Source organism: Bos taurus, chromosome 6 (assembly GCF_002263795.3).
Source record: "Bos taurus isolate L1 Dominette 01449 registration number 42190680 breed Hereford chromosome 6, ARS-UCD2.0, whole genome shotgun sequence".
Taxonomy (NCBI): Eukaryota; Metazoa; Chordata; class Mammalia; order Artiodactyla; family Bovidae; genus Bos; species Bos taurus.
In genome coordinates, this window is record NC_037333.1 from 26185260 (window position 1) to 26210518 (window position 25259).

The 25259-nt window shown below is 35.2% G+C and overlaps 1 protein-coding gene across 7 annotated transcripts in view; it reads right to left on the reverse strand.

Annotated features, from left to right (window-relative positions):
- Nucleotides 1-25259, reverse strand: part of RAP1GDS1 (Rap1 GTPase-GDP dissociation stimulator 1) — a 150686-nt gene that overhangs the window by 60342 nt on the left and 65085 nt on the right. For all 7 annotated transcript variants that reach the window (XM_024993023.2, XM_024993026.2, XM_024993025.2 and 4 more), the window contains 2 exon segments: nt 15626-15748; nt 10436-10561 (listed from right to left, as the gene is read on the reverse strand). In XM_024993023.2, the coding sequence (XP_024848791.1) occupies nt 10436-10561; nt 15626-15748 (249 nt within the window).

Consider the following 25259-nt stretch of genomic DNA (forward strand, 5'->3'; position numbering starts at 1 on the left):
AATAATATATTATTCCAATTTTTTAGTTTAACTGCTCAAGATCAAAATTAAATTTTATTCCAACTATTTTAAATGAGAGGCTTTTGTATCAAGTTATTTCATAGTTAAAAAACTACACTAGACTATATATACATACAACTCTGTGTACGTGTGTGCATATGTAAATGTAGTTAAAATTTAGAATTTAATGTGAATTGGTAACAGCACATTTTCTCAAAAGGTACATTATTCCACTCATCAAGAAGAATATGAACTGTTCACCTTTAAAAAGTACTTATCTTTTATTATTGCTTCCCAATCAAGGGAAATACTCCCAACTTGCAGCAAAGATAAGTTTGATTAAAAACAGAGAAAGTTTTCAGTACTTTAGCTTGGTTACAAAGAAGAAAAATAGAAAGATTAAAACAGAATACAATTAAGAGCAGAGGATAATACATATTGACATGGTGGTAAAAGTAGACTAGAGATTTTATGTTTAATGTGTCTATACATAGACTTCACCTTTAACAAGTGAACTCAGAGTAGTAAAGGTAAGGGGAAAAAACAGATCTAAACAGCAACAACAAGAAAAACCAAAAATCTTCCTTTTGCATCATATTTAGAATTTTCCTACCCTTTTAAAGACTTGCTAATCAGGAAAGTCAAATTTCAAAGGCCATTTAGGTTTTGACTTAGAGGCAAGGAGAGAATCTGGTATCCAAGGGACAAAAAAAAAATGCTTTTTTAAAAAATTTGGCAACCACAAATGACTTCCTATTGAGCTAAAAAAAAAAATCATTTAATACTTTGCCACATGCAAGACTCCCTCTATGTTGCCTCCACTTACCTGCCTATCTATAAAACTGATGCCAACTACCTGAAAACTACTACTCTTATCTCTTCAACAAGGCATTTACTTTTTTATAACATAGTACTTGGAAACCAATCAAGCATTGGAAAAAAGCAGCGTATTTAACATGTTCTTTGCCCTGTAAGTTTGATTATGGTAAAAATTCATAGACTCTTAGATTTTTAAATACCATTTTAATAAACAAAATGTATTTGGACGTAATACCAAGCACAAAAATGTAAAAATCATAGTTCCTCAAAGTATAAACTCTGTGTTAGGTTCTTCAGTCGTGTCCTCTTTTGCAACCCTATGAACTGCAGCCCACCAGACTCCTCTGTCCATGGGATTTTCCTGAGAAGAATACTGGAGTGGGTTGCCATGACCTCTTCCAGGGGATCTTCCTGATCCAGCGATCAAACCCGTGTCCCCTGCAGCTCCTGCACTGCAGGTGGATTCTTTACCACTGAGACACCAGGGAAGTCCATAAACTGAAAGGTTATTAAATAATATTTAACACTGCTTACACCTGGTGGATACTTTATAAGAACCAAATTAATGATAATCCAACTGTACTTTGTAATTTAATTTCATTCTTTCTGCTCCTGTATTTACCACATCACATCTGGCCTACTATAATGCTTTCTTGATCTCTCTGCCATCTGACTTCTCTTCCCTTTCCAATACAAACTGGATTCCACAGGATTTCATAGGAGTTCCACAGAATCCTTCTATGGAACTGAAAATGCCAATTGCAAGCTATTTTTAGTGGCTCTTTCCTGTTCACACATTCCAGTATAAGACAGCTCCATAGCCTACACACATTTTAAGTGCAAAACACACATCAATAAATGGATGCAAAATCAAGATCTCTAAGTAAACCTTCACTACCATTTGCTTAGTTAAAAATCATATCCTTATGACTATTTAAAATATTCCTCACAGTTCCAATTCTCAACTCTTCCCCCACACCAAAGTTTCTTACCATCACTTTGCCAGTAACTTTTATTTAATAATTAGCTTTGACTTCTAACTTTACTGGGAAGATGAAGGCCATGCCAGAAAGACATTTCGACTGCCCTCTGTACTACTGTAAACATTTTTTTTTAAAAAATAGTTTCACCTATCTGGTCCTTTTTCTCTAAGGCAGAAAGTCCTTTCCCATTCTAACACCAAAGATTTCATTTCTTCTTTATCTATGATGTTTTTCCAACAATCATCCACTCTAGGAAATTTACTCTGTCCTTGTGCATTGGGTCCTAGCCCAACAAATAAGTTCCTGTTTCCACTGCTTTAATTACTCTCACAAGGCTGCCCTTCCCACAGAGCATTACTGTCTTTTCTTTTCTCAATTTCTAGGAACTTAATATCTTTGTTTCATTTCCTCATTGCTCACCATAGCCCTTGAAATTCTATTTCTTTCTCTGGAAGATTCAACTTAGAGATGTTTTTAAAAACATGAATGTCTGTTAATTAAATCATCAAAATTCAGCTACATTTTTTTTCCTTGGCAGTGCTTGACAGAGCTTACTACTCGACTCCTGGGAACCCATGACATGAAATTTGTTTTCCTCAAATCTTTTAGCGTTTCCTCACAAGCTCCTTCATTTCTTCTACACTCTAATTTGAGCTGTTTGCCTCATGCTCACCTTTAAACATTTCTGCTATTCCCATTGGTCAACCATCACTTTTACGTGAGTGAATTTCAAAGCTCTGTCACCTGAAGATGATAACACCACTTCAAATTCAACCCATCTCGAAACATATCCACCTGGTTGAGATCTGCTTCTGTTGGTGTTATTCAGATCTGAATTTGGGACTCATGGACTCCTTCTTACCTGATACTTTCTTGGGTTCTTATACATACACACATGCATCCTTCTCTTTCTATTCTTTCATTTACTCTTTAAGCTTGAAAAGAACAATAACCTTCCAACTGGTTATTTTTCATCTAGTCTACTGTTCAGTGGTTTTTAAGTACAAATGTGCATGAGAATCATCTAAGGAATATTTGCAGGAATATCAATGATAGGTTAGATTATAGTCTCAAAGATTCTGATTTACTGATTCTAGGGTGTGGCCAAGAAGACATATTTTGAAAAAGTTCCCTAAGTGTTTCAGATGCACCCTTTCTGTTAAGAGCAACTGCCCATATAAGATACATCTTTTTCAAATTAACTTTCTATGCGATCAATTTGAACACAACTTTTTTGTTCAAATACTTCCATGGCTCCCCACTGTACATGGGTTCCAGATATATCTCTCTACTCTATTATCTACCTTTTCAAATGCTTTTCTGTGCTCCTGAAAAATCTGAATCCTTTCTCCACATGTCCAAATACCATGCAGATTAACTGCTTCCTCCTCTACTAACACCACTGGAAGAGCCCCAATACAAATAAGTTCCCTCCTAGACCTCTATTGTGTATCCTCTTATAGCACCATCACTGGATCCTGTTTTTACTTACTGATATACATGATTCATTACCTTGAATGCACTAGAACTTCTTTAAACATAGGAGACACACTTGAACAATTAAACAGAAATGAGTATCAGCAAAACTATTTTCCCTCTCACATTATTTGCATTGGCTTTTCCAGAACAAAGGTAAATTATATATTACTTACAGGCTGATCCTGACCAGAGATCTCACCCGAGGCTTCTGGTCCAACACAGAAATTCTCCTGAGACTTAGGAATGCTAATATCTAACTTATCCCTAGAAGATGCATAGAAAGAAGAACCTCTAGATTATCTGCTCTGATCAAGGTTCCAAAAGTATGAATTGTCTCTCCCTAAATTTTATTCTGGGGCTGTCAATTTTTTATTTTTTTCCTGAAAGTCAAATTTGGAGGGAGAAAAATTAGAGGCAATTTTTCCCTCTACTTTAACTACACAAAACTAGTAAAAACACAATTATTGTTGCAGATCATACTGTAAACTTTTACATGTCTGTGTATATGTATTTAAGTTCATAATTATGTACATTTTTTCTTCCCATTCCCTCAAGTAGGGCTGAAAGAAACAAGGTCATTTCCCAAAGAAGAGATTATGTGTGTCTCTCAGAAATGTGGTGTTTTTAAAGTTTTAATTTTGAAATAGAGACTCATAGAAAGCTACCAAAAAAAAATTAGTAGACGTGTCCCATGTACCCTCCATCCAGCTTGTCTTTGGTAACATTTATACAACTCTAATACAATATACCAACCAGGAAACTGACAATCTACAGACCTTATTTAGATTTCATCAGTTTTTATATGCATTTGTGCTGTGTGTAGGCACATATGGTTTAAAGCAATTTTATCACATTCATGAAACCATTAATTAATGGTTTAAACCATGCCATTAATGAGGCATTCTTAAGTAGTAACTATCACTTAAATCAAATTTTATCAAATCGATAACAGGCTTAAAAATCACAGATTAAGTTATTTTTTGGTCTCAGAAAATAGAACTTTGATACATTACACAAACAAAGAAACTGAATAGGTATAGTGAATCCAAAGTAGAAATGTATTCTGGTTTAAAATAAGCTAGGAAATATATTTAAGTCAAAACTTCTTGAAAATTTTAAGTTGTATACTTGAATCAAGTTCAGCTACCAAAAAACAACACATTTGGGCTATACTGTCTAAACAGAACTACTTTTGCTAAAGTACTCCATATTATTTATTAGATTCTATTAAAGATTTGGTCCAAGAAATAATCACATGAAAACTATTTAAGCAACTTTTGTAGAACTGTTATTGAAGGTGCTGTCTGCATATTTTAAGAGGAATGTGTACAGAATCATCTAGGGAGCTAATGATATCCTGATGATAAATCTCTTCTTGCATTTGTCTCAACAGTTTTCTGTTTGAAGACCTACAAAATTTCTCTTTAGCACAGCTAAAAAATTATATAGTATATCAAGTTTTTCCCTTTGGCAAATGAGAAGCTCAAATGGAACTAGTGTTCCTTATAGTAAGCATATTATCCCTGATTCTTACTAGATTTATCTTTGCCTGTCTTTATGCAGCTTCTGTTCTTTTTATCTTTATTTTAAATATCCTATGTACATTAGTGTACATATGTCACAGCATATTTTTTAGAAATAATGTTATTGAATGAATGTTTGAGTCCCCCTAAAATTCATATAACTGATATTCCAACCCCTGAAATGATATTAGGAGGTAATTAGGTCATTCAAGGTAAGGCCTGCATGAAGAGACAGGAGAGCTTGCTTTCTCTCTCTCTCCTTTCTCTGTGAAGATACAGGGGAAAAAAGGCCATGGGAAAACCAGGAGTGTCCTCACCAGATACTGAATCTACTGCTGCCTTGATCCTATGTAGATTTCCCAGCCTCCAAAACTGAGAAATAAACACTGGTTGTTTAAGCCACTCAGTCAATGGTATTTTGTTATAGCAGCCCAAACTGAACAAGACAAATGACTATATGCAAATGCTACATATTCCCTTTGCACAGCAGTTCATAATTTATATTGTACATCTATTATATAAACCTCATTTAATCCATTCAACAGCCCACTTTTCCAATGAGGAAACTAAAATTCAGAAAGATCAAATGACAACTTAGTAAATGGTACATCTGGAAATCTTATCAATCTGTAATATTTCCCTTCCAGAGAGCATATTAAAATTTTACTTTTTTATAATCTTATTAACTTAAAAATAAACTATATTTTATAAACAATGCACTATTTGCTTAATTTCTAAAAAAAGCCTCCAATCACTACTCCATTCATCCATTGATCTTCATTCTGATAAAAAACCACATATTTAGCGTGTACTCTGTAACTGTCCACAAGTTTATTCCTTTATGCAGTTTATTTTCTCCACCATATTTAAAACTCTTTAATGGCATGGACCTTTTATAGAGCTTATGACAGTATAACAAAACATTATCTATTTCTAACTACTATATATTTAGGACATCTTTACAATGGAGGATTTTCATGTGATAATAGCCATAACCACTGTCTCTTAAAACTAACAGCTGCCTACAGTTATTTCTTCTTAAATACATGATGCACTTTGATAATAAATTCATTAAAAATATAACATAATTGATAAAAGCTGAAAAGTCTTATTTTAAAACTTGTTTGATAATTCTACTCTAAAACTGAATACCAAAAAAAAAAAAGTAGGACAAACATATAGACCTGCAAACACTTTAATAAAATAATCAAATATTTAACCTAATTTATATCAGTGAAATAAAAATTTATTTTAAATGCAAGACATAAATATTAGTAGTTCCATGTTGAATATAACTGCTGTAAATATACCCTAACTATTTAGACATTTCAAAGCATGTTTGTATTATTCTTATCTAACCAATTTACATTATAAAATATTACAGAGTTACTGCTATTTTTCAGCATTTTCAGTTAGAATAACAGATTTTTTCTTTATTCCTTATACAGAAATAGTATAGCACAGTTAGAATCACTAACATACAAATAGGTCCACACATGTATTGAATACTTGGGCACCCTTTCCTTTTTATACTTCTTGAAGTCATTGAAATAAACAATATTTAGTTCACTTCATAAATACTAGCTTCAGCAAGCCTGATTACCACTTCTGCTGCTGCAGCTAAGTCGCTTCAGTCGTGTCTAACTCTTTGCGACCCCACGGACTCCTGCCAGCCTCCTCTGCTCATGGGATTTCCCCGTGGGTTGCCATTTCCTTCTCCAGATTACTACCTCAGTTTGGTACATGTTCAGTGAGCAAGAATTTAAGTTTCTTTACATCAAATAAGATAGCATATAATACAAGCTTCTTAAGTGTGCACATTTCTAATAATAGGACTAATTATATAATCACAAGCATTAATTTTATTTCTATAAAGAGGTATATTTACTTAATTTTAATATATATTATATGCAAGACATATAGGAGATGCAGGTTCGGTCCCTGGGTTGAGAAGACCCTCTGGGAAATGGCAACACACTCCAGCATTAGTGCCTGGAAAATCCCATGGACAGAGGAACCGGGTGGGCTACAGTCCATAGGGTTGCAAAGAGCCGGACATGACTGAGTACGCATGCACGCACGCATAATTTGAATTGCATATAATTCTTTCTCTGGTATACAAAAGGTGCAAATATTTAATTTCATGCAATCATATTATTTTAGCCTCTACTAAATAACTTTTTTAACCAGTATTTTCAATATCAATTATTTACTGACCTCAAGCAGTAAAATCTACAAACAGAAAGTTGAGACTCTAGTCTCTAATTTATCTCTGCAAATTATAAACACTGAGTGGGAATTCAACATGAAGCTCTTTAATACTGTAAGGCCATTTAGGTATATGAGCAATTTTAAACATACAAAGATATATACACAAAACTAATCATTATAAGAAGGAAATACTACAAAGATGGCCAGTTAAGAAGAAAGAAAGAGTTCATTTTTTTCCATAACACTTTTGAGAGAAATGTGTAATTAAATAAGCCAAAGGTATGAATTTCTGAGATTCAAGATTACTTTTCTTTATTTAAAATCACACCCCCTAGCATATCCCATCAAAGCTTTGCTGACTTCTTTCCAAATTAAAATATAATTTTTTTCTCTTCTTTGATCTAAAAGGTGTTAAACTTCTTATAAAAAGAGTACTTTTGGCAAAGTTACAGGTAAAAGAATTTTTTAAAATGTTGCTTATATCAGAAGTCTGTTTGTATACTTGGAAAGAGAAATCCATAAATGCTTTGGCAGTTCTCTAGAAGCACAAGAAAAAGACTAAGCATTTTAAATGAAAAATGTTCCCACTCAGTGACTCTTTTATCTCTACATCCAAGAGAGAGACTGGGATTCAAGATAGAGACTGGGATTCAAAAAGTTCATCAGCAACAAAGCCTCACTCTGTCCCATTTAGCAGTTATATCAGTCTATTACCTGATGTTAGCATTATATAAGACAGTTTCCTTCCATTAGGAAGAGCTCCTAAAATGGGCACTGTCAAAACTGGTAAAACTGAAATCTGACCTACTTTTTTCAAAAGATGGCCATGAATTTTGTGGTAAGTGTAATTCTTTTTACAGTTATAGCTCTTCTTTAAAAAAGAAAAAACTTTTAACTGAAATATGCTAGCAAATGCCTTATGTTTTAACTATCAAATAAAAATCTATAAATATGCACACATTGCTTAAGCTTTTATCTCTAATACTGAATTTTCTATGTTACTTTATTCATACATTGAGTTTAATATGTATTGTAGGCCCAATAAAATTCTAAATAAACCCACATTAAAAGATTATTCATTTGGAATACACTTGTAAAACAAGAATAAACTGACCAGTCCTGTGGCTAAGTTTGATAGAATACACATGTAAAATTTAAATCACATGTTATTTGTAAGAAGAACATTCCTTTACTATACAAGGCTGTCATTTATAGTTGTCTATTCTCCTTTTAGGAATGAAGTATTACACTATTAAGAAGGAAGAAGGTTAATTAATTCATTAAAATAGAAGTTATTCAATACTCTTTAAAAAGATAAATCTAATTTCTTAGTTCTTTCAAACTCCCAATTGTCATAAAATGTCATTGGATTTTAATTAAATTAAAAAATCAACCACATAGCATCACATTTCTAGACTTTGTTATCATTCTTATAATTAAAGGGGCCTACTCTTCCTACAACTATTCTGGAGAACCACTGATAAGTTTACAGAGATTTAATTTCAAATAAAAGGATAAGAAAGCATATAGTATTATGGAAGTTATATGCTTAAGACAGCATAGCACAGTGAACACATTTTACCACATGATTTACAGTGATAAACTGTGAAGAAATAAATTTTTGTATTTATTCATTTTAAGACTACTAACTTCATTTTCCTTAAAGAAGATCTAAAACTATAAAAATTAGTCTGTATTCACTATGCTTAATTTTCTATTCAGCTATAATTTTCATTGAATTAAATGCAAATAAAGTGGTTATATTCACAAATAAATGAAACAAAAAAATTAACTTTATAGCCTAAAGTATAGCCACAGACTTTATAGACAGTATACCTCGTAAGAATAGAGTAAACGGATATGACAAACGGAATTAATTATAATGGACTTCAGTTTCATCAAAAATGATAATCTTATTAACTAGACATTTATTACCCTAACTTCAAGGTTCTTTGGAGTACACAGAAAGTAAAATTACTCTGTGCCCATAAAAATCATAGCAAGATGAGACAATAGATCACTATGGGTATTTCTTCCATTGTGCCAATGTTAAGTGAAACTCTAGAACAAGCGTACTCAAAACAGATTAATTCCTATGATGTTCAAGCAATGCATAATTCAAGACTATCTAAACTGAACAAAGATTAAAGAATACTTGATAGCCTTAAAATCTAGTAACAAACACAGAAGAATAAAAAGAGTAATGATTGTGCTCCAAATAGCTGCAACCAATCTTTACCTATTATTCTGCAGTGGTCTATTAAATGCATATTGTTAAAATTAATCATATAAAATACACATTCGTTGTTGAAAGGTAGTATTATAAACTAAGGTGTTTAATAAAAACTCTAAATGTGAAAGCATAAAGTCATAAACATAGATTCTGTAAACAAAGCTAATACCCTAGGATAAGTAAGAACTGGAATGAAGGCAAAGTAAGGTCAATCTGTAAGCAATATTGGGGACTCAAATTCTCCAATTAAAATTCATAATAAAAGATATCTATGTCCTCATGATATTTCAGAAAAAGTAAGGAAAGAATAAATGAGACTAGCCTTATCTCTACTGCTACAGAGAAGTTACAACTGAAACCTATGGTTTCAATCTTTTTTTTGTATCTTTCTTTTATCATAAATAAGTATGTTTGTGACTTTATTGAATTAAATAAATTTTTAGGAGATGCTAAAAGTGAGTGTTTAAAAATGTGTTTTTGTTTCAGAAAATAGAAATCAAAGGAAAATCAGGATAAATCTAATTAAATTGACTATACTCAAGATTTTTCTTCTGTATTTCATTTGCATATATATGGGAAGAAAAGGTAGAAAATGTAAAAATTTTGCAATATCTATACTCATACCCAAGTTCTTGCTTTCTCTTTGCCTAGTAGGAATAGTAATATTGTATAAAGTGGTGAGGATGACAATGACATTATGACAAATAGGAATGGAGTCAATGCAAGATGCAATAAACCAATCTAGCTCTTGAAAGATAATGGTTTTTATGAATGGCTTTACTGAATTGCAAGGAATTAAAATGTATTTGGATAGACTTAGAAACTAAAAAATGTGTTCAGAAGCATTCTCATCCAGAGATGGTAGTTCATAAAGCCTAACTGAAAAGATATTTTTTCCCTAAAATTAAAAGCTCCAAAACTTAGAAATTTACTTACTTTCTTCTGAAAATATCATTTGTGAAATCACACACACAAAAAAAGAATTCATGTCGGATAAGTCTTAGTTTAGAATACTATGGCCCAAATTTCCATCAATTCAGTTTCATAAGCAGAACTAAGTCATACTGCCCCCACGTTAATGTCTTCGGCTAGAAGAGAGAGTGCTAACACTCAACGCAGAATTATTACCAAAGTCATGACTCTTAAACAAAAGTTTGTAAGTGTACCACTGTTATGTCAACACTTACGGCTATCATAACATATGTTTCCTAGAGCCCTGCCCGTTTGAAGCAGCACTTCCTGGTCTTTGCTATTTAGCAGCTGCACCAGTGGTGAAATCAATCCAGCATCCACACATGGAATTCGCATAAATTCTGAAAATAAGAGATATGGTTAATTAAAAAAATAAACATTCACAATTACATAAATAACTTTCCTTAATTATTTACGTATTATTAACACTTATTAAAATGTTTACAATGGCTTGCTATTTGAAGAGTACACCGCTGTCCAAAAGTACTATTATAACCCTTCTAAATATTTCATGAAATAAGTATACAAAAATGAATGGGATCATATTTCTCTTGCTGATAGCCTCGACCATAAACCAAAACAATTTTTCATTAACTTTCATTATCCTAATTTATCACTATTTTCTTAACTGCATGTTATAAAAGGAGAAAGAGGAGGAGGAGAATAAGAACTAAAGTTTTTACTTGCTTTTACAACTTCACTTATTAGCACTGTAGACCCAAAATAGCACCTAGTTTCAGAAATATATTGTTGTTATTATTATTAATAGATACTTTAAGAGTACAATTCTAAAAAGGAAGAAATATTCACGGACACTTTCTCTTCTGCTTATTTTTTCTTTGCCCCAAATTCATCTTAAATCTGTTATCTAGAGGAATACTTACTATAAAAAGTATCAAATTTCTTCCTGTAACTTATGGTCATAGCTATGCTCCCACATTAAACTTGTACCTGGAACTTCTTAATAATCCTCTGGTGTATGAACATCAGCACACAGTCAGTTACGTCAATTTTTAGAGGACATTTTTGGAAATAAAAATTTAAACAAAATTGTATTTTATAATTAATCAAATCTAACAACTATATGCTAATATTTCTCTTCTGTTGTTATGTAACATGCATAGCAGAGTAATGATGAATCTATCAACTTCTAATTTCTTTTTTTCTCCAGTTCACACAATTTTCTTTCATTGTCAAGTTTCTAACAGGAAGAAATGTAAGCCTAGTTAATATCTCTGTTGGGTCATGTTGCATTTCTGAAGATATTTATTTTAAAAATAAGACTCTAATCTACTTTCTCAGCCAGTCACTTAAAAAACCACAACAACAATGTGGTGGTTAAGCAATAAACAACCATTTAAATTGGGTCCCATTTATTTTAACCAGCAGGGATTAGTGACAGGCCCTTAACAAGCCTCTAATTAAAAGTATAAATGCTACTAATTATGTCTCTAAAACAGAGCTGTCATCTACTAAAGTGTTACTAGAAGCAAGCTCTAGTTATCATGAAACTGACAAACTATTATGAGGACTGATATTACTAAGTGAGATCATAGAGGAATGGCAATCCATTTCAAAATCAGCTGTTCAAAATTTCTCAATCTATGTTATGTGTGTGTGCTCATTCTTAAGAAAAAAAGCTTAAAGATAAAAACTGATTTCTGGAAATTATACTGTGTTTCTAATGAAGTTAAAAATAAACTATTTGATATAAAAATCAAGCTACCTTGCACCTAAGAATTTAGATAGTGGCTGGTCTAGGTTAACAATGTCTGGAGGGGTTTCATTCTCAAACCAGATCTGCCTCAAGAGTTCTTTGTTGTCCCAAGGTAATTATCTATTCAGAGCAGTTCAAATCTGCTTGAAGTACACGAAGTACTCCTAGACCCACTAGGAATCTCTTAACATTTATGACCAGCTCAAATCCAAGGCAGAGCATAGTGATTATAACCATAGTAGCTTAGACGTACATGCAAACAACAGATGATCAGTTTTCATTAACAACCAAAATAATGATTTACCAATATAGAACCTCACTGAAATTTAAAATATATTTTGAGCACCTCTAAACAAATGAAACCTGCAAACAAACATGGACAGACATGAGAGCTGAACCATAAAGAAGGCTGAGGGTTGAAGTTTTAATGCTTTCAAACTGTGGTGCTGGAGAAGACTCTTCAGAGTCTCTTGGACAGTAAGGAGAAGAAACCAGTTAATCCTCTAAAGGAAATCAGTCCTGAATATTCACTGGAAGGACTGATGCTAAAGCTGAAGTTCTAATATTCTGGCCACCAGATGTGAAGAGCTGACTCACTGGAAAAGACCCTGATGCTGGGAAAGATTGAGGGCAGGAGGAGATGGGGGCGACAGAGGATGAGATGGCTGGATGGCATCACCGACTCAATGGACATGGGTTTGAGCAAACTCTGGGAGACAGTGAAGGACAGGGAAGCCTAGCATGCTGAAGTCCGTGGGGTTGCAAAGAGTACGACACAGCGACTAAACAACAACAAAACAAATTTAAAAATTTCATGACAATTCTTTTTGGTAACACTCATGAACAAGCCGTTTTACTGGACCAGAAATAACATATACTGGTACTTTACAATGCCACCTGCATAGTGATTACACAACATATAAAACTGTGTAAAACTGAGACCAGAATTCTAAAGTTTCTTCTTTTTAAAGTATAATATATGCAACTTACTAAAATAAAAAGACTAAAAATAATATCAAACTTTGAGAAATAGAGGCATACTAATGCTATTGCATTTAGCATGGCCTTCCTTTATGTTTAAAAACTGCTTTAAGAAGTCAGTGTTTCTAACAATGAATAATCAGAAAGAGAAGTTAAGAAACTCGTCCTATTCACCACTGCAACAAAAAGAATAAGACACCTAGGGAAAAACCTACCTAAAGACAAAAGACGTGTATGCAGAAAAGTGTAAGACACTGATGAAAGAAATCAAAGATGACACAAACAGATGGAAAATACACCGTGTTTTTGGAAGAATCAATATTGTCAAAATGCCTACACAACCCAAAGGAATCTACAGATTCAGTGCAATCCCTATCAAACTACCAATGGTATTTTTCACAGAACTAGAACAAAAAATTTCACAATTTGCATGGAAACACAAAAGGCCCTGAATAGCCAAAGCAGTCTTGAGAAAAAAGAATGGAACTGGAGGAATCAACCTTCCTAGCTTCAGACTATACTGCAAAACTACAGTCATTAAGACAGAACAGGAGTGGCACAAAAACAGAAATATAGACCAATGGAACAAGACAGAAAGCCCAGAGATAAACCCATACACCTATGGGCACCTTATTTTTTCACAAAGGAGGCAAGAATATACAATAGAGAAAAGACAACCTCTTCAATAAGGGGTGCTGGGAAAACTGGACAGCTACCTGTAAAAGAATAAAACTAGAACACTTTATAAAACCGTACACAAAAATAAACTCAAAATAGATTAAAGATTTAAATGTAAGGCCAGAAACTACAAAACTCTTAGAGGAAAACATAAGCAATATCTCATCTCATAGAGTAATGGAAATAAAAACGAAAGTAAACAAATGGGACTTAATTAAACTTAAAACATTTTGCACAGCAAAGGAAACAGTAAACAAGATTAAAAGACAACCCTCAGAATGGGAGAAAATAACTGCAAAGGAAACAACTGACAAAAGATTAATCTCCAAAATACACAAGTGGCTCATGCACCTCAAAACCAGAAAGGCAAACGACCCAATCAAAAATGGGTAGAAGACCTAGACAGACATTTCTCCAAAGAAGACACACAGAAGGACAAACATGAAAAGATACTCAACATCCCTCGCTATTAGGAAAATGCCAATCAAAACTACAATGATGTATCACCTCACACTGGTTAGAACAGCCATCATTTAAAAAATCTATAAACAATAAATGCTGAAGAGGATGTGGAGAAAAGGAAACCCTCTTGCACTGGTGGGGATGTAAACTGACACAGCCACTATGGAGAACAGTGTGCAGATTCCTTAAAAAACTAGGAATAAAATTACCATATGACTCAACAATCCCACTACTGGGAATATACCCTGAGAAAACCATAACTGAAAGAGATGCAGGTACCTTAATATTTGCTGCAGCACTTTTTACAATAACTAGGACATGGAAGCAACCTAGATGTCCACTGACAGATAAATGGATACAGAAATTGTGGTACATACATACAATGGAATATTACTTAGCTATAAAAAAAGAATGCATTTGAGTCAGTTCTAATGAGGTAGATGAACCTGGAGCCTATTGTACAGTGAAGTCAGTCAGAAACAGAAAGACAAATATTGTCTATTAATGCATGTGTATGGAATCTAGAAGGATGGTACCGATGAACCTAGGGCAGCAGTGGAGACGCCGATGGACACAGTGGGAGCAGGAGAGGGTGGGGTGGACTGAGAGAGTAGCAGGAAGCACACACATTCCCATAAGCAAGACAGACAGCAAGTGGGAATGTGCCGTGGGGCAGCGGCAGCCCACAAGATGCTAGACATGACTGAGTGACTAAGCCTGCAGACAGGGAGCTCAACCCAGTGCTTTCTGACCACCTAGGAGTGTGAGAAATGGAAGGAAGGATTCAGAGGGAAGGGATGTATGTATACCTGTGGCTGATTCATGCTGATGTATAGCAGAAACCAGTAAAGTAATTCTAAAGTTTAAAAGTGAAAAAACAAATTTTTTTTAAGTTAGTGTTTTTCTTAAATTGACTGAACTAAAATCAGATACAAATATTTCTGCTACAAAATATCCCTGAAATATCGTCCAAAGCATCCCTTCCCCCTTGGATATAAACCATATATAATGGGATGGCTATTATATAATCCATGCTTTGAGGTTGTTTCTCCAGAGTATATTTACATGGACACTTAAGAAATAAATGCTTCTCATGAAGGTGAACTCAGAAAACATAGTATGTATTCCGACTGCACTACTGCAGTCCAGTGCCATGTCAGTAGGTCAGACAAGAAAAAGTGAGTTTATCTGGATATAACATAAAACAACATATACGCTGAAAAAGGTAAGGTCTCCTGTGACAATGAAGATGAATGACTCAGTGACAATTCAAGAATCCCATAACCAAAGTAATAAACGATTCAGGTACAGCAGGGATGAGTAGTGCTATTCTTTAACTCTACTCTGACAGAACGGAACAGCAAATGGGAAATGTATGAACAGAATGACTACAGCCATTTTAAACAATTACATGAAAAAAAGTTAATGGAAAGAAAAATAGAGAAAATTTTTTTTAAAAAAAAGGTCTAATCTACAAAATGGAAACATAAATTAATAAAACATACTGACAGGTAGGGTGTAAAACTGAAGATGTTCCCAGCAGAAAAGTTCTTGAGGAAAACCTCACCATTTTTGGCTATTTCTGCTATGACGTTAGCTACTTTGGCTGTGCAGGAGGACTGTGGAATCAACAGACTTGCAAACACTTGAAGTATTCCACTTCCTTGGATTTTTTCACTTGTTTCCATATCTGAAAGAGATACATACAAAGAGCTTCAGTGAACCTCTTCAACACTAACACTGACAAATACATCTACAGTAAATTCTTAAAGAATTTTCACCATCTATAGTAGAAATTATTTATATTAAAATGTGTGTATTTATATAAAATTATCTTCAGTTCCAAAAGCTGCTTTTATCTTCAGGTTTTTCCCTATGCGAAACACTTTTCAATACAATCTTTTGTAAACCTACAGTCAGATTACAAAAGAATCCTTTCTGAATATACCATTTGCATCCCAGACTTACTTTTCAATGTTATTTCCAATCCTGTCTATTCAGAGTAGGGATGCTTTATTTTCTACTTCCTTTGAGTTTCCTAATAATGTATTATTATATACATATAAATTCTATGACTTCCAATAATGCTACAGCAATTAAAAGTGGCAATTAACTACATGTGCGAAAAACTCACCTCATATCATTTTACATGGAGTGACAGAAGAGACTATTCAGTTCCATATGATTACCGTGTTTCTCACATAACTTATTCAAAATACCACTAATGAAAAACGGAAATAGTTTAGGCAGCAATAAGGCCATGGTATTCAGAATTCTGGGCTTCCCTGGTGGCTCAGCTGGTAAAGAATCCACCTGCAATGCAGGAGCTGGGTTCAATCCCTGGGTTAGGAAGATCCCCTGGAGAAGGGAAAGGCTACCCACTCTAGTATTCCGGCCTGGAGAATTCCATGGAGTATACAGTCCGTGGAGTTGCAAAGAGTCGGACACGACTGAGTGACTTTCACTTTCATTCCGAATTCTATATGGTTATATAGAAATTCAAGAGGCCTATTTCTTTTCTTTGTTTTCCATCTTTGTTAAACCACAAATGAAGAGCCTTTGCATGAAACAAAGCCACTTCATGTAAAAAAGTATGACCTATTAAACAGTAACTGGAATGATGTACACCTGGAATAGTAACACCTGGAGCGATGATGGAAATAAAAGCTCGAGGAAACAAAATTTAAAATTACTATTTGAACAGTGAAGAGGAATGCCAAGTGTTTAAAAACAGGAAGTTATAAGGCTCATTAAAACATTCTGTTTAGGGGGCAATCCCAAGATGACAGAAGAATAAGACAGGGAAACCACTTTCTCCCCCGCAAATACATCAAAAGATCACCTGTATGTGGAGCAACTTTCACAAAACAACTTCTGAACGCTGGCGGAGGACCCAGATACCAGAAAGGTAAACCAACCTCTTCAAAATGAAGGATCTGATCACTGGCTTGATGGCTCTCTTCCCTTCTGACTCTCCCTTTTCTCCCCCCAGTCACTTCTATTTCCCTCCTCTCTTCTTTATATAACTATGAATCTCTTTGGGTGTTCCTGGCTCTGGAAAGTCATTTCACCATTAACCTAGGGGTTTTGCCTTCTGTGCTGTTTGGAGGGAAGACTCTTGATGTTACCATAAGAGGGGGACCAAAACAAGAGGCAGGAGGCTCAACTCCAGAACTTTGGACCATCACAGAACTCCTGACACTGGGGAACATTAATAGACGAAAGCCCACCCAAAAGCCTCCCATACCTACCCTGAGACCAAGCTCCACCCAAGAACAGCAAACTCCCACGCAAGACACCCTAGGCCAATCTTCCAGCAAAACAGGAACACAACTCTGAACATTAAAAGACAGGCCGTCCAAAGCTATATCAAACTCACAGACTCCCCAAAACATTCTATTTGAATGTTGTTTCTATGTGTATCTCCTCAATATCTTTTATAGCCTTTGAATACACATATAAATAAAAGGACTCTAAAGATTTCTTGTTAAGTAAATGACAGCTGCTGTGATCAATAGAGTAGGAAATCATTTTTAATAATTTGAGAAACTCTAAAAAATAATTATTTCTTTATAGTAATTGCTGATTGTTCAGCTCAGTGTTTTTCAAACTGTGTGTCCCAATCCATTAAGAACCCTGAAATCAATTTGGTGAATAAGGACCAGCAATTCCTTAAAAAGAGAAATAGAATTTACAATATCTACAACAAAAGAATAGAAAAAATTTTTGTTCCTGCATAGTAAGGTAAAACACTGAGTTACACACGCATGTGTAACTGTATGTGCATGCTTACTGAATGCAAAATGTAGCCCTGGTCACAGGTTCTGGTCAAAAAGCTCAACAGCAATGTTCTGTGCAACCCACGACTACCCAGGACTCTGGGTTAGAGAGCTTTAATAATCTTAATGTCATCAGGAGAAGCTAGAATTAACGGCTGAATCAACAGAAAATTACATGGAAAAATTTGTAAAAATTGAGAATTGTAAAAATTCCATGGATTTATTATCTTAAAAACATTCCTTTGCAAATACTGTAGTTATGTGTATGTTTATCTATCCAGTACAAAAGATCAAGTAATCAGGATTAGTTAATGTTGAAACTCCATCCATGCATTTCCTTTTTCTACCATAGGCCTAGTACACTTTAAAGCAGCTAATACCATTTTGGTTTCTTACATTTTACATTCTGTAATAAAAAGGATTATTTTGGAGATACTTTAAAACAACGTTTTTTATTAGGTGAAGAAACAGAGGTCCAGAAAGATGAAGCAAACTTGCCTAAAGTCACCAATCATACTAATCATAGAGCATAAGGAGCAAATTCAAACTCAACTACACTAACAATTCAACGTGTGTCATCTGGCATCCACTGGTGCCATTCTTTACAACAGAAAATGTACTTAAGCATAAATCAATGAAATTTGTCTTTTTGTATGCTGTTACTCATTTCTCGCAATTCAGAGTATTACAAACGTAGAGTTTGCATGATAAAATATAAACACAGCAGCTGTCCTTTCTTTCAGCAAGCCCATTTATAAAATACAATGTGCCTTTTCACTTTTGTTTCTGGGATTAAAAAATAAGTTTTTATGGTACCACCTGAAAATCTGACACCAAATTTCCATTAATTTATTTTTTTAAAGCAAGACGTCAAAAGAAAAACTCAATTTGCCACGTTAAAATTCTTCCTTTTCTGACCATTGCTACCAAAAGATGTACAACCTTAGAACACTGGGGCAGACTGCCCCAGGGGTCATGTCCCACCATCTGCTGGTGCTGGGATGACAGCAAGAATCTGGCATAAGGCATGAATCATGATTAGATGTGAGGCTGAGGCATTTGTGTGTGTGGAGGCGAGGAGTTAACTGCAAATCACCCATGCATGTCTCATTTTAACTATAACTAAAAGAATGGCTTAACATCAGAGCTGATGTCAGGGGCAAGGGGAATAAAAGAAAACAATACAAAACTCTTGCACTCTAATGGATTTCCATGAATTACAGTCCAAAGTATTGGAAGAATAGTTGTAATACAATGAATCAAGATTTGGGGATAGTATCTTTTTTAATACTATTGTCAGAGAAAATATAATCTGGTTTTTCATATAAATCTGATTTACCATTTAGAAAAACTGAAAAAGAGTTCTATTTATTTGTTATCATGTGGATTTTTATGTAGGTCTAGAATTTAAATGAAACAGCTGGGAATTATCTTCTTTCATCTGGCATGAAAACAGAGAGTCAAATACTGCTTATTGTTAAACTGCCACTATCCAATAAATAATTACAAAGTTTCAGTCTCATTCCATGTATGCTTTCTACACTGGCATTCTACTCCATATTACAGTGTGTATCTGTGAACTAAACATTTTCTCTGATATCTGTGAACACCCTTGAAATGATTTTAAGGGAGTCAGTGAGTGTGGTGTATGCAGGTCTAAATGAATGGCTGATTGACTGCTTGCAAAAAAAAAAAATAAAAAATGCCGTGATCAGGAGTTGTAAAAAAAAAAAGGCACACTTTTCATTATCTTTACCCAGACCACTACTGACACTGTAAATGCACTCTTTTTAAATGTTTGCAGGAATCGATCCAACTTCCCCCCTTCACATTTAGGTGCAGCCATAAAAATGTTTGAGTATGTTTATAAATTACAGGCAGCTGGCAGTCCTTGAATTTTGAAGGACCCAGATACGAAGGGCAACTGCTTCTCTAAAATAATGTCTGTGGGAGCCACAGCCATTATAGTGCCCTTGCAGTTGTGCAGGCACTCATTCTGGTCTTTGCAGCCGTATGTTCAGACTCCGCCTGACCTCCCGATGGCAAAAACGCAGCTTCGTTATGAAATTGCCAGAGTCAGAAAGGAAAAAAAAAAACACAACCAGGAATAGGGTCAGATAAGCTTGAAAGAAAAGTAAATCAAGAAGCCGGGCTACAATGCTATAGGGAGAGGAGAAGTTAAAGCACAACTCATAATGTCTCAAGGCGAAAGCCAGCAGAAGGCAGGGAACAGGTGGAATGGGAAGGACTCATAATTGAAGATATGGCTGGAGAAAGGCTCAAGTTCCCAACAAAGCTGCCAAGTAAATACATTAAAATAACTGGCATTATAATTATATATCAAGAAGGGGTTTTCAGGTATGCTACTATCATAAGCTGAATTTATGATGTTACGTTAGCATCTGCTTTCATGAGGATAAATTAATGAAAAGCATTTGATAACCAATTTACAGTAAACTCCAAGACAGAAAAACAAAAATAAAGACTGTTATTACTATGACTCTACTAGATTAAAAATGTACGTGGATTAGATTTATAGTATTGTTTACTTCTAGTTATAAGAACGATAGGAAACTCTTAGTTTCATTTACATGTTCAAGGATTCTTGTGACTGATTGTGAAGAGAAGACTCAGATTTGGGATTGACAGCAAGGACCAGGAACATGACTCTGGGGCCATGTGTATCCTTGTCTCTGGGGAACTATTTATTTCTCAAGGGACAGACTTTTAGAATAAGGTATAACAAGAGACCTGGCCCCATGCCTGAGAAATCTGATTCAAATCCAAGGCTTCATTTACTACTACAAAGACAAGTCCCAAATTCTCTCTCCCTTCACCCAACTAAAACAAAGCATGTGCACTTGGATATGGAATAAATACCTCAAGTTCAAACATTCCTCAAATCAATCCTCCTCTTTCGTTTCATTTTATTCTCCATAGCAGTTCATGGTAGGGAACCCAGCTAAGCCAGAAGCCCAAGAAGGATTATAAATTTTTCTCTTTTAATAAATGCCTTTCTACCACCCACGTTAATCAGAGTGTAAGTTCCATAGATCCCATCTGATTTGCATCTTTTGCATCTATTCTTTACTTGTTAAATTCATGTTACTTCCAGTTCTCAATTCTGACCTTTATTAAATGCAACAGCCTCCTCAAGAGTCTCCCTAACTCTAGCCTCCCTCCATCTGTCATCTACACTGACTGCAGAATAAGCTTCTGGAAATACAAATTTTATGTCACTCCCCTACTTTAAATCTTTAAATGATCGTCTCCAACTTTTAAAGCACATCCATGATATTTTCCAACCATATCTCCTGATACTCCTCCACTGATATACTATATTCTTGCCACACTAAATTATAGAGATCCAAATTAACCATTTCATTTCATATCTTACTACTTCCCTCTCTGAAATGCCACTCACCCCACGACTTTTAACTAATTCCTACACAGAGGTATAGTGTCCTCATTTAAAGGTACTTGACTGAAGGCTATTTGATCTTTTAAAGATATTATCATAAAAACTCATTTCTTAAAATAACTATGTGACATAGGCATGATAGACTGTTTCCTTCATACTACAAATAAGGTCATATGATTATACTGGAAAAGTAACAACAAGCCAGTTTTTCTGATACCTAATCCTGGGCTCTTCCCACCACAAATGTTAATTTAGAAGATATATAGTACTAACAACACCTTGACCAGATTCGCCAAGTTATCATGTGATAAATATTTTTATTTAACATATTTTGCAGAAATAGGAATTAAAGTAAAACAATTGAGTGAGAAAGGGATGCACAGTATTTTGAGACAGATAAACTGACTCAGTGATTGAAGGAGAGAAAGGGAACTGAGTACAGAGAAATTGAAACATTTAAAATAGATTTAAACACATAAGAAGAGTATGCTGGGTATAAGAAGATTAAAGGGCCTGACAAATGAGAAATTAGTGTTTCTAAAAGAAAATGGAAGTACATGGTGGGGAGGAGTTACAAAATGCTCTTTCACTGATGAGAACTTTTTCCTCCCCAACATGGATTTTAAGCAAATAAAAGGAATATGAAATGTAGGAGAGAAAAGGATAGATACAGTCATGGAAAGAAAGAGGGTAGAACAAAGACCTATTCGTACAATGACTCACCAACAGAGGTTTTACTAAAAGATTAAGTTGAGAGAGTCATTTTATAAAATTACAATAAATGATTTTTGACAGTCTTGCAGTCATTTCAATTCCAGAGATAATGTAAGCTGTGGGAGTTGGAGAAGTTATGTGTTTGGAAATCATCACTAGAATAAGTAGGGAGATCTGCTAGTTTTAACTATTTTCTTTAAAGTTATCACTAACTAGGTCAAAAGTAGTTGCTAAAAATTAAGCTATATAGTTAAAAAATGGAAGATATTTACTGACAAAGTATATACCAAGAGGGGCAATACTAATGAATGTGGTAAAAGCAGAGTATATAACTAGAACTGTTCAACTACAATTTCAGAGTGATTACTGAAAATATGGTCCCTAAAAATAAAGTAAATGTGGATTTCTCTACTTCATACTAAGAGAATAAGGATACTCTATAGCGAAACACAGTGAAGGAATCTTTTCAGTAGAAGACCCATCTCCATCCTCTTGTGAAATACCTTAGGGAACAATACAAAGTAAACAAAGCTAAAGAGGTTGGCATGTGTACATCACAGGGCAGAGTCTTCATTGATGGGGTCCGTGACCTTACAAAAAGAGACCCCAGAGAGATGCCTTGCTTTTTCCACCACGTGAGGTTCTAGTGAAGACAGCCATCTACGAAACAGAAGGCAGACCCTCACCAAAATCTTCTGGCGTCTTGGTCTTGGACTTACCCGTCACCTCAACTGTGAGAAACACCACCCACTCTAGGCTATTTTGTTACAGTGACCCAAGTGGACTAAGACACAGAGCACCAAAGTCCTTTCATAATTTGACCCCTATTCCCTTTCCAATTATCATCTCCAGCCCCTTCCCTGAATGGATCCTTTTTGCTAGTTACACCAAACTTTTTTCAGTTTCTGTTTGAACTAGGTTTCTTCCCTGTGAAATTGTCTATGTGGCTTCCATTGCTTGGGATGTTCTTCCCATAGTCCTTGTGCCCTCACGTTACCTAGGTAAATACACTGTATTTTCAAAATCCAGCACTCCCTGTTCCTGCTTAATCAAATTCACCCCTCTTTCCCAATATTCACACACAATGATGTCATTGTTTCCAAGGTGTCAGAGCCTATTGGTAGCTGAAGACGTGGAGTAGATGAGATTACCCACAGACGATGTATTTTTACTGAGTCCCTACTATATTGGGAGTATAAGCTAGAGGAAACAAATCATACCCTCAGTGAGCTGTCTAGTGAGAGAAAGAGAGATGTAAATAAATTATCACAATTTAATGTGATTGATACCACCATGGAAGTTACATATAATGTATAATGGGTAGCAATCACAGCTCCATGAAGACCATGGAAATTTCCATAAATAAGGTTAACATTTAAGCTGTGTGTGGAAACCAATAAAGCATGTTCTCAGCAGAAAAAAGAGAAAAATATATTCTACAAAGAAGGAATATGAAAAACCACTACCAGCTAAGGCTGCTGCTGCTGCTAAGTCGCTTCAGTCATGACTCTGTGCGACCCCATAGAAGGCAGCCCACCAGGCTCCCCTGTCCCTGGGATTCTCCAGGCAAGAACACTGGAGTGGGTTGCCGTTTCCTTCTCCAATGCATGAAAGTGAAAAGTGAAAGTGAAGTCGCTCAGTCGTGTCCGACCCTCAGCGACCCCATGGACTGCAGCCTACCAGGCTCCTCCATCCATGGGATTTTCCAGGCAAGAGTGCTGGAGTTGGGTGCCATTGCCTTCTCTGACCAGCTAAGGCTAATGACCCTAAATTTTAATAGCATCATTTTGTACCACTGGGTGAATTTTTTTTTTTTTTTTGCCTGCTGCTAGAGGCCACCAAAATTAAGAAATGGGAAAGGTAGATAGGTGATACTATCAAAGGTTTGGGAAAAGGCAGGTAAAAGGAGAAAAATAAGAGAATATACCAACGCAACACCTATTTATCCATCAGAACCTAGGTGAAATGTTTATCTCTGTGACACTTTGAAAGACTCTTATAACTATGAATTGAGTCCAATTCTCTGAACACTTTGTAATCAACTCTATATAATGTGTTACACTGTATTAAAACTTATCTATTACTTGCCTATCCAATCTCTCCAGGGCAAGGTACCAGCTAATGCATCAGATCAGATCAAATAAGTCGCTCAGTTGTGTCCGACTCTTTGCGACCCCATGAATCGCAGCACGCCAGACCTCCCTGTCCATCACCAACTCCCGGAGTTCACTGAGACTCACGTCCATTGAGTCAGTGATGGCATCCAGCCATCTCATCCTCTGTCGTCCCCTTCTCCTCTTGCCCCCAATCCCTCTCAGCATCAGAGTCTTTTCCAATGAGTCACCTCCTCGCATGAGGTGGCCAAAGTACTGGAGTTTCAGCTTCAGCATCATTCCTTCCAAAGAAATCCCAGGGCTGATCTCCTTCAGAATGGACTGGTTGGATCTCCTTGCAGTCCAAGGGACTCTCAAGAGTCTTCTCCAACACCACAGTTCAAAAGCATCAATTCTTCGGCGCTCAGCTTTCTTCACAGTCCAACTCTCACATCCATACATGACCACAGGAAAAACCACAGCCTTGACTAGACGAACCTTTGTTGGCAAAATAATGTCTCTGCTTTTCAATATGCTATCTAGGTTGGTCATAACTTTCCTTCTAAGGAGTAAGCGTCTTTTAATTTCATGCCTGCAGTCACCATCTGTAGTGATTTTGGAGCCCAACTAATGCATGGTGGGACCCAATTAATGCCAGTTGAATAGAGCTGTCCAGTCTTTAAGGAATATATACTGAATAAAAAAGACAGACACAATTAATATACATTGAAATAAGTTCAACTAAAGGGATGTATTTCAATGTATATTAATTAGTCAAACTTATTTAATGTGTTTTTATATGCCTTTTTTATTCAGTTATAAACTCCTTAAAGTTTGACTAAAGGGATGTATCTGGGTTTCCCTGGTGTTCAGTAGTAAAAAATGCTAGAGACGTGGGTTTGATCTCTGGGCGAAGATCCCCTGGAGAAGAAAATGACAATCCACTCCAGTATTCCTGCGTGGAGAATCCCCATGGACAAAGGAGCATGGTGGGCTACAGTCCATGGGGTTGCAAAAGAGTAGGACACTATTTAGCAACTAAGCAACAAAAAAGGGAAGTATAAGCTGTCACAGAACACTAAAGATGGAGTAGGTGAGTTTTTATTAATGTCCTAGTTGATAACTTAATGTTTAAGATGAGTATTTATTAATGTTGTAGAAGTTCTAATTACTTTTAACAGAAAAGAGAATTGA